A 10,724-nucleotide genomic window follows, 5' to 3' on the forward strand; every position below is an offset into this window, starting at 1 on the left:
AAATACTTAAAATAAGATGAAGAGATTATACATATGGACACCAAACTGAGTTTGGGCATAACAGGGTAATGACTCATAAGAACAAAGAGCCCAAGAGAGGGAAGTGAGGTGACCGATGTTCACAGTTCACTGTGTTTATGATAACAAGTAAGGTCGTCTCTGAAGACGGAGGGGAGATCTGCTGCTAGATGGAGCCTCTCAGGTTACAGGTAGCTTGGCTCATGTCTGTAAGCATAGCAGAGTACCATTAATAGTGACTGTATTTTTTTTAATTTATTTTTATTTTTTATATTAGAGTTTATTCACTTTGTATCCCAGCTGTAGCCCCTTCCTTCATTCCCTCCCAATCCCACCTAATAGTGACTGTTAGAGTATGAGAATAGCCACACAAACCACTCAGTCCCTGGTCTCAGAAACGGATGTATTATTGGAAACCTTTTCCAAGCTGATTGCAGTCAGGGCACAGAAGGACTTGGGAGCCTAAATGTGAGATCAACCTATTTTCCAGGGTCAGGTTATAAAGGCAAAAACCACAACTAGCTCATACAGGGGCAGTTGGTGGTACAGGGCGGTCAGTTCTGACTCAAGTTATTTCGCTAACTAGATAAGCAGTTGTTGCTGACCTTTACTTTGATTGGCCCCAAGTAAAGCACATGGGTAGAGACAGCTGTGCTTACGGTTGGGGAATTTCTAGGAACAAGGCCGCAGAGTATGCTGAACATAAACATAGTGTTTTTGTCAACCGGACTTTGTACAGAGATTCCTTTATGTTAGCAACAAGTTGAGATGATGTGGCTGGTGGGCCTGAAACAAAAATGGCTATACTTGTGCCAGAATTACCAGGCCTCAACAGTGACCGGGGTTGGTTCTCTCACATGGGTGGGTCTCAAGTTGGGCCAGTCATTGGTTGCCCATTTCCTCAAACTCTATCCCTGTGAGACCCACAGCCAAACATTAGATGGACATTTGAGAATTTTGTGGGAAAATCGGAAGAAGTATAGAAGGACCCAAATGAGACAAGAACTCCATAAGATGACCAACATAGAGAATGAACCTAAGCCCATGGGGGCTCACAGAAGCTGACCCACCAACCCAAGTGCATGCATGGACTGGACCTACATCCCCTACACTTATGGAACTGGTGGACATCTTGGCCTTCATGTGGATCACTTTGCAACTGGAATGGGGCCTGTCCCTGACACAGACCCAGTTGCCTACTATTGGATCACTTTCCCCTAGCTGAGCAGATTTGTCTGGCCTCAGTGAAAGAGGACACGCTTTGTCCTGATGCAATCTGAAGTGGTGAGGTGGGGTGGCACAGGGGAGAGGGTGAGTGGGTCAGGAGGGGGCTCCCTTCTCTGGGAATAAACGGACGGAAGGGGGCAGAGGGCGGTACTGAGAGGAGAGGAGGGAAGGGCTGCAATAGGTGTGTAAAGTGATAAACAATTAAAGAGGAAAAGATGGAGTAGACAGCATAAAAGCCAGAAAGTTAACCACTATGGCCCGCATGTTCTGGTAGCTCTGCACTAAGGAAATTTCTGCTGGAATCATGAGTGCTGTGGTCGTGTTGAAGCCTCTGATTGGGTCTGTGGAGAATGACAATCATGAAGCCACAGGACCAGGTGATGAGCACAGAAAAGAAGACTTCATGGCTTACCACTAATGCTGCACAGAGTGAGTCATTGATGACATCATGCTCTACAATGAAGCAGTATCCAACATCTTGTTTTATTGTCACATTTTGTTATTCCCATTGATAAGTGTATACACAAAGAAAATGAAATTTATCAACATGTACAGACCCAAACAAAGGAAATGTACAAGCCAATGTAATTCACTGAAAAGTTACCAAAAGTTGCCAGCTGGAATTTATACACTAAATGAATCCTTAATCCAAGTTCCCACTTCTGATTACAACATCAAAGCAGAATTTAGAATCTCTCAAAGGAAGCATGCAAAACTTTGCTAGCCTTTGCTCAGCTGTTCATTAACATCAAACTGCCAAACAACATTAACTACTAGAAGTTTCTCAGAGTGATTTGCTGTGGGGATAAAATTCACTGGAGGTGTCCTGAACTTTCCATTGTTATTGGCAAGGCATGGCATGTTAATGGGCACTCTGGGGGGAGTATTATGTGCAGATACACTGCCCTTTTACAAGTCCCAGCATTCTAGGCTCACCTGTGATGAGAATGGCCTGAACCAAACTCCGAGAAGAAAATGGACCAGGTGTGTACTTTCCTTCATTCTGTTTCATGGAAATAGACACATGGGGTCTTCCGTCTAGGAAGAGTCAGAACTTTCCTTCTGCACTGATTGTTTTCCGGTGCTAGCTTCCAGTTCCCGTAAGCAGCGTGTCCTTGCAGTGGCTGAGCAGGTAGAATTCTAGCGATTAGAGTCTTTTATTAAAACTCACTTCTCCCTCCTGGAACTCATGGTGTTCTTGAGGCCAACAGCAGTAATTGTTACTTCTGAAAGTCTCTACAGTTTAATAAAAATAGTTAAATGCTTGTGTGTTATCTCAAGGAACTTTCTGTCTCACTGACTGACACTCAGGTGACATGGCATTGATGTAACATCTTTGTGTGGGTGGCAGATTTTTACCTGATGGCTGAAACTTGGTTCTCCTAGGTAGACCCAAGTAAAGATTCAGACTAAACAGAGGCACTCAAAAATTTAATCTTGAAATAATATCTGTGCAGAGGGTTTAATAATACAGTGACTATAATTTGAATATAGCCAGGGGAAGCTAGAGATTACTTCAGGAAAATCTCTTGACTCCTTGATAAAACAGTTAAGATACAGAAAATTATAATAACTGAAACTCTGGCTGTTGGAGATATTTTTTACATATAGAAGAGGATACACATGTAATCCTAGGTCCATCTGTGTGATCAGAACACTAGTGACTTTTTCAGAAATACATCGGATTCTGTAATGCTGAAGAATAGTGTGAAACTGTCTCAACAGACAACACAATATTCTATTGTTGCTTAACTCAGTTACTAATTTTGTAAGAAACATGTACTTGTGTTTCTTTAACATGTTATTAGAACATAAGAAGTAACATGGAAATAAACTATAATGGTGGAACAAGTCACTGTCCATTAAAGCACGTTATGTTCAAAAGCATGTCAAGTTGTTGTTGGCCAACATTTATTTCTAACAGTCACATTTTGAAGTTAGAGGATATATAGGAAGTATAAACCATATTCTGTGTTAATACTCATGTAGTGTTTGCTTGATTAAGTGCCTATGATACAGCATATGATTTAATATCTCAGAAGAATAAAATCCTCTAAATCAATTTATAAGCTCATTTATAAATTATAAGACATTTGAGTATCCATTGGAGTGCTGTCCCATTTGATCATCACTGCAGTATCCACTGAAGCCTTCTCCATGTCCCCTCAGAGTGATGCCCTGGAAACCACTGAGGAAGTGGCTCTTCAGATCCTCTTGCTTTGCCTGGTTGGGATTGGGACTGTGGCCAACATCCTTCTATTTGTGCATAATTTCTCTCCTGTCTTAACTGGCTCTCCCCAGAGGCCCACACAGGTGGTTCTCACCTTCATGGCTGTGGCCAATGCCTTGATTCTTCTCATAACTGCATTTCCAAACAATATGTTTTTTGTCCCAAGGAAGCCTCAGACTGACCTCAAATGCAAATGGGAGTATTACACTAGAATGGTAGTCCGAAGCACAAACTTGTGCTCCACCTGTGTTCTAAGCACGTATCAGTATGTCACTCTTGTTCCTGGTAAGTATGGAAGGGTGATTCTCAGAGGAAGAACCCCCAAGGTTCTGAGATTTTCATGTTATGGTTGCTGGTTCTTCAGTCTTTTAAATAATGTCTATGTTCCAATGACAGTCAGTGGTCCACAGAACACAAGCAAGGACTATAAAGGAAAGTGGGCCTGCTCTACATCTGGTTTCAGTTTAGGCATCATCATCATCTTGCAGTCTGCCCATCATGCCATATTCATCAGCATCATGGTCTGGACCAGTGCCTCCATGGTGATTCTCCTGCACAGACACCACCAGAAACTGCACCACATTCACACCTGTAGTGAAGACCAGAGAGCGGCACCTGAGACCAGAGCAGCCCACACCATCTTGATGCTGGTGGCCATGTTTGTGAGCTTCTATGTTCTAGATTGCATTTACATTTACCTTCATGTTTCTTATGTGGATTCTCGTCTCTGGTTGAGACATGTAGGTGAAGTTTTTACTGCAGGCTTCCCCACCATTTCTCCTTTACTGTTGATTTTTAGAGATCCGAAGGACCCTTGTTCTGTGATCTTTAAGTGCTGAAAACCACAGTCAAAATTCCAAACACAGAAAAACTGAATTAATTATAATAGGCATAATACTCTAATCAGTAATAAATATTAACAAGTCTTTTATCAAATTAATATTCTTTATTCCTTTTCATTTCTATAAATGTATACAATGTGTCTTATTTATATCCACACTTACTCCCTGCCCTTCCAACTTTTCCCAGGACCCTGTAACACATCTCCACCTAACTTCATGTCCTTCTTCTAAATTTATTTATTCATTTTCTAACCTGATGAGTCAAATTAGCATTACCATATGCACATTTGGTGTGTGTCCATCAATGGCTATGAGAAACCCATCAGTGTTCATAGCACAACAAAAGTGATCCTCTCTCCCCTCCCAGCATCTGTCCACTGCAGCTCCCCAGCTATGGGCGGGGCCTCAGGAACCTCTTTCCCAGTGTTCTGGAAGGTTCGGCTTGGCTTTGCCACGCTGCTCCGCATGAATGTGCGCAGCAGCACTTCACGCCCAGAAGCTGGGAGCACCGTCTAATCTGTGCAATCCCAATGCTTGGCACACTGAGCAAGGAGGATAGATGGCCATGAGTTCAAGACCAGCCTCTGAAGTACAGTGACTAGCAGGCCAGCTTTTGACACAGAGTGATATTTTGACTCACCTAATCCTCACATAAATTTTTATCATGATTTACTTATGTCTTTGTCAGATGCCTTTTCAGCCTCATTTGAAATGACTATGTGGTTTCTGTGCATAAGTATTTTTATGATATGCTACATCTATTAATTTACATAAGTTAAAGAAGAGTTGCTATTTTGGGTGGGAAAAAGCCTTCCTGGTCATAATGTATAATCTTGTTACTGTGTTTCTAAATTCAGTTTGTAAATATTTTGTTGAGAATATTACATGTATTTTCATCAAAGAAATTGGGTTGTAGCTTTCTCTTTTGTGTACTATCTTCACCTCATTTGGGTATCAGGACGATAATGGCTACATAAAATTAATTTTGGTCCATTCATTTTGTACTGTAGAACAAATTATTCTTTTATTATTACTATTATTATTATTATTAATTTATTTATTTACTTTAGACCCCAATCATAGTTTCTCCTCCCTCCTCTGCTCTAAGTCCCTCCTTTCATCTCACATCCCTCATGTACTCCTATCCCCTTTCTCCTCAGAAAAGGGGAGGCCTCCCCTGAATATCAACCCTGTTTGGCATGTCAAGTTGCAGGAAGACTAGGTACATCTTTTCCTACTGAGCCTAGGCAAGGCAGCCCAGTTAAGAAAAAGAGACACAAAGGCAGGCCACACTTCTAGAGACAGCTCCTGCGTCTGCTGTTAGGAGTCCCACATGAAGACCAAACTGCACAACTGTCACATATATGCAGAGAGCCAACATCTCATGCATGCTCTCGGGCTGGTGGTTCAGCCTCTGTGAGCCCCTATGGGTCTAGGTTAGTTGATTTTGTAGGTTTTCTTGTGTATACACTTGACCTACCTAGCTCCTCCTTCAAAACTTGTTCACCCTTTCCACAAGATTTTTTTGTTTTGTTTTGTTTTGTTTTGTTTTAGACAGGTTATCTCACTGTAATAGCCCTGGCTGTCCTGGACTTGCTTTGCAGACCAGGCTGGCCTCAAACGCACAAAGATCTGCTTGCCTGTGCCTCCCAAGTGCTAGGATTAAAGGAGTACACTATGCCTGACTCTATAGGATTCTTTTTTTTAGTTTATTTTTTAAATTTTTATTATTAGTTACATTTTATTAACTCTGTATCTCAGCTGTATCCCGCTCCCTCATTCCCTCCCAATCCCACCCTCTCTCCCTCATCTCCTCCCTGCCCTTTTCCAAGTACACTGATTGGGGAGGACCTCCTCCCCTTTCTTCTGACACTGTTTTATCAGGTATCTTCAGGACTGGCTGCAAAGTCCTCCTCTGTGGCCTAGTAGGACTGCTCCTCCCTTGGGGGGGGTAGGGAGGTCAAAGAGCCTGCCATTGCACAGGGGTCTTTTCTGAGACTGATACTCTACCAAGGACCATGTATGGATATAACCTAGAACCTCTGCTCGGATGTAGCCTGTGGTAGCTCAGTAACCAATTGGTTTCCCATAGTGAGGGGAACAGGGACTATTTCCAAGGATTCTTAATTAGTATAAAGTCTTCCTTGAGACTTTGGTAAAATTCATTAGTGAATCCAAATGGGCTTTTCTTTGAGAGGAGGCTTTTAGTAACAGCTTCAATTTCATTGTTTATAATGGATCTGTTTAAGTTATTTACATCATCAGGGCTTAATTTTGGTAGATGGTTCCATTTAGATTTTTTTTCTGTTTCTTCTGGGTTATCCAGCTTTTCAAATATTATTTTTCATAGAAATTAATTATGTTCTGCATTTCATCATAGTCCATTGTAATGAAATCCTCTTGAACTTTAATCTTATTTATTTGTAATTCCTCCATCTTTCATTTTGTCAGATTAGCTAAGACTTTGTCAAACTAAACAACCATAACATATATGCAGAAGACCTAACACATGTATGTAGGCTCCATGTCTGTGAGCTGTTGTTGAAAATTAAATTGGTGTCAGACTACCTACATAATGTTTATTATTAGCCCTATAATTATTATGGTGGTATTACTGTTACAATTAATATGATATAAGCACCTGTTAAATTTTACAATTGCCTTATTTACCTTGGACTGAGGAAGTATTCCCACCTATGCTATCTTAATAATCTCCCCATCCATCTGCCTTAACTATTCCTTTTTGAGCTACCTTCCACCCATAACCTTAAAAATACTTGCTTATATATATTTTTAATCTTGGAGTTTTCTTTGTCCACACAATCCTCAGAGTCCTTTCTGCTGGCCCATGTGGTCCCTTCTCCATCCTAACCCATTGTGGTGGTGTGGTATCCCCTGCCCAGGTACAGGCATTTTTTTTTTTTAATTAACCTTTTAGGAATAATGTCTTAGGCAGGTTAACACAACAAGGATAGGTGAATCTGGGCAGTAACCAGGTCTTCAGGGCCAGTAATTAGCATCAAAATACAAGCATCAGACCAATCCCCAACAGTGAGCCCATATGAGCCCTGCTTAGTTGATTCTGTGAGCCATCTTCTAGTGACCTCAACCCCTCTGGATCCTAGTATCCTTCCTCTCCCTCTTCAATTGGTTTCAACTTCACCTAGTGTTTTGGTGTAGGTTTCTGCACCTATACCCACAACTGCCAGAGAAAGCCTCTCTGATGACAATTGGAATTGGCACTATTCTATGGGTATAGCAAAATATCATTAGGAATCATTTTACTGACTTTTTATCAGTGTGCTGAGAAAAATATCATGGAAACAACATCCTTCTTAATAGCCACAACTAATATAAAATATCTTGGTCTAACTCTAGCCAAGCAAGTGATAAGAACTTCAAGTCTATGAAGAATGAACTTGAAAAAGATACAAAAGGATGGAAATATCTCCCATGCTGATAGACCAGTAGGATTAACATAGTAAAAATGACCATCTTTCCCAAAGCAATCTATAGATTCAACACAATTCCCATCGAAATTCTAACACAATTTCTATGTGTTGTCTTGGTTGTCCTGTACTTACTTTGTAGACTAGGCTAGCCTCAAACTCAAGAGATTTACCTGCCTCTGCCTCCCTGAGTGGTGGGATTACATGCTTGTGCTTTCACACCCAGCTTCCAACACAATTCTTTATAGATCTGAAAAGAACAAAGTTCAGCTTCATATGGAAAAACAAAATGTCCAGGATCTCTAAAACAATTCGGCACATCCAAAGAACTTCTAGAAGTATCACCAACCCTGATTTCAAATTGTGCTACACAACAACAGTAATAAAAACCACATGGTATTAGCATAAAATCGGATAGTTTGATCCATAGAACTGAATCTAATACCTAGAAGTAAATCCACACACCCATGGACACCTGTTGTTGTTGTTGTGGTTTGTTTGTTTAAAAAGCCAGAAATATACAACGGAAAAAAGAAAGCATCTTTAACAAATGGTGCTAGACAAACTAGATATCTGCATGTGTAAAAGAATGCAAATAGAACCATATCTATCACCCTGCACAAAACTCAAGTCCAAGTGGAACAAAGATGTCAATATAAAACCAGACACACTAAACCTGATAGAAGAGAAAGTGGGGGAATATCTTTAAAAGCATTAACACAGGAAGCAACTTCCTGAACAGAATACCAATAGCTCAGGCACTAAGATCAATAAGAAATAAATGGACTTCATGAAACTAAAAAGCATTGGTAAGGGAAAGGACACTATCAAAAGGACAAAAAGGAAGCCTACAGAATGAGAAAAGATCTTCACCAACTTCACATCTGACAGAGGGCTGATATTCAAAATATATAAAGAACTCAAGATACTAAACACCAACAAATCAAAGAATCCAGCTAAAAATTACATATCCAAACAGAGACTTCTCAACAGAGGAATTTCTAATGGCTGAGAAGCACTTAAAGAAATCTTCAACATCCTTATCCTTAGCTATTAGGGAAATGCAAATCAAAATGACACTGAGAACCTATCTTTTACCCATCAGAATGGCCAAGATCAAAGACAGAAGTGACAGCACATGCTGGTGAGGATGTGGAACAAAGGGAACCTCCTCCATTGCTATCGGAAATGCATACTTGTCCAGCTACTTTGGAAAATTAATTCGGCAGTTTCTCAAAAAATTGGGAATTGATCTACCTCAAAACCCAGCTCTAACATCACTGGGCATACTTTCAACGCATGCTCTACCATATCACAAGGAGACTTGCTCAACTATGTTAGAGCAACTCCTTTTCATTATAATCAGAAACTGTAAACAACCTAGATGTCCTCATCCAAAGAATAGATTAAAAAAATGTGGTACATTTACACAAAGGAGTATTACTTAGCTGTCAAAAACAATGGCATCGTGAAATTTGCAAGGGTGGCATTAGAAAAAAAATGCCCAGATCTAGAAAGACAAATATGGTATACACTCACTTATAAGTAGATATTAGCTGTGAAGTAAGGGATAATCAAGTTATAATCCATAGACCCAAAGAAGCTAAGTAACAAGGAGGGCTCAAGGTGGGGGTGGGACAAGTGAATCTCACTGAGAAGGAGAAACAGAATAGACATCAGGGTAGAAGGGTAGAGGTGACTGGACAGGGCAGGGGTGGAGGTGGGAACAGGAGGGATCATGTATGGGGAGGATGGAGGGAAAGAATTCTGGGAGAAACAACTGGAATATGGGGCAGAGATCTCTGGGATGAGCTAGAAACCTGACACAGTAGAAACTCCCAGAATAGCTAAGAGACCTATGATAGAACCAAACATGACTAGCCAAAAAAAGTCAATGAAATGATATTCTGCTATACCCATAGGTAGGTATATGGCCCAATTGTCATCACAGAGGCCTTACCCAGCAACCGATGGAAACAGATACAGAGACCCACAGTCAAATATCAGGCACAGCTCAGAGAATCCCATGAAAGCAGGGTAGGGAAGACTGTAGAAGCCTGCAGGAGCGAGAACACCACAAGAAAACAGCCCACAGAATCAACTAACCAGGGCTCAAAGGAGCCCACAGAGACTGACCTTACAATCAGGGAGCCTGCATGGGATTGACCTAGACCCTCTGTTATAGTTGTCTAGCTTGATCTTCTTGTTGGACTCCTATCAGTGGGAGCAGTCTGCCTATGGGACCCTTTCATCCTACTGGGTTGTCTCGTCTAACTTTAATAGATGAGGAGGTGCCTAGTCTTACTGCAACTTGACATGTCATGGCTGGTTGATATCCGTGGAGGCCTGACCTTTTCTGAAGAGAAATGGAGGAGTGGATGTATAGTGGACAGAAGAGTAGGGGGAGTTGCTTGGGAGGAGAAGAAGGAGGAGAAACTTAAGTTGAGATATAAAAATATAAAATAAAACAAACCAACAACAAAACCACATATATATGCACAAATTAAAAACAGAATAAATTAGTCATGCAGCAGTGGTGGTTCATGCATTTAATCACAGCACTCACAAGGCAGAGGTAGGTGGATCTCTGAGCTAGAAATCAACCTGGTATACAGAGGAAATTCCAGAGCCAGAGGTACACAGAGAAACTCTGTCTCAACAACAAAAACAACAATGATAATAAAATAAAATAAATGGGAAAGGACTCATAAGTAAGTTAGGGGACCAAAATCTTCCTCCCTGAGTTATGAATAAAGGATTCATGTGAAATTTTATACCATTCAATTTTTATGATAATGTGAGCTCCAATTTGCAGTATGTATGTATGACACCTTCTTGCAGGATTACTTCCTTCATTACTCTGTAATGAACTTCTTTATGTATTCTTACTAGTCTTGGATTGAAACCTACTTAATTGGACAGCAAAAAACAAAAACAAAAACTAAAAAAAACCAAACA

The 10,724-nt window shown here is 40.6% G+C and overlaps 1 protein-coding gene across 1 annotated transcript; it reads left to right on the top strand.

Moving 5' to 3' along the window:
- The first annotated feature begins 3,363 nt into the window (after nt 1-3,363).
- LOC110542140 (vomeronasal type-1 receptor 4-like) lies at nt 3,364-4,314 on the top strand. The gene has a single exon (XM_021628783.1). It carries the CDS (start codon nt 3,403-3,405, stop codon nt 4,312-4,314), a length of 912 nt encoding a protein of 303 aa, XP_021484458.1. The 5' UTR covers nt 3,364-3,402.
- The last annotated feature ends 6,410 nt before the right edge of the window (nt 4,315-10,724 follow it).

The sequence above is a fragment of the Meriones unguiculatus genome, chromosome 1 (genome assembly GCF_030254825.1).
Source record: "Meriones unguiculatus strain TT.TT164.6M chromosome 1, Bangor_MerUng_6.1, whole genome shotgun sequence".
In the NCBI taxonomy this organism is placed as follows: Eukaryota; Metazoa; Chordata; class Mammalia; order Rodentia; family Muridae; genus Meriones; species Meriones unguiculatus.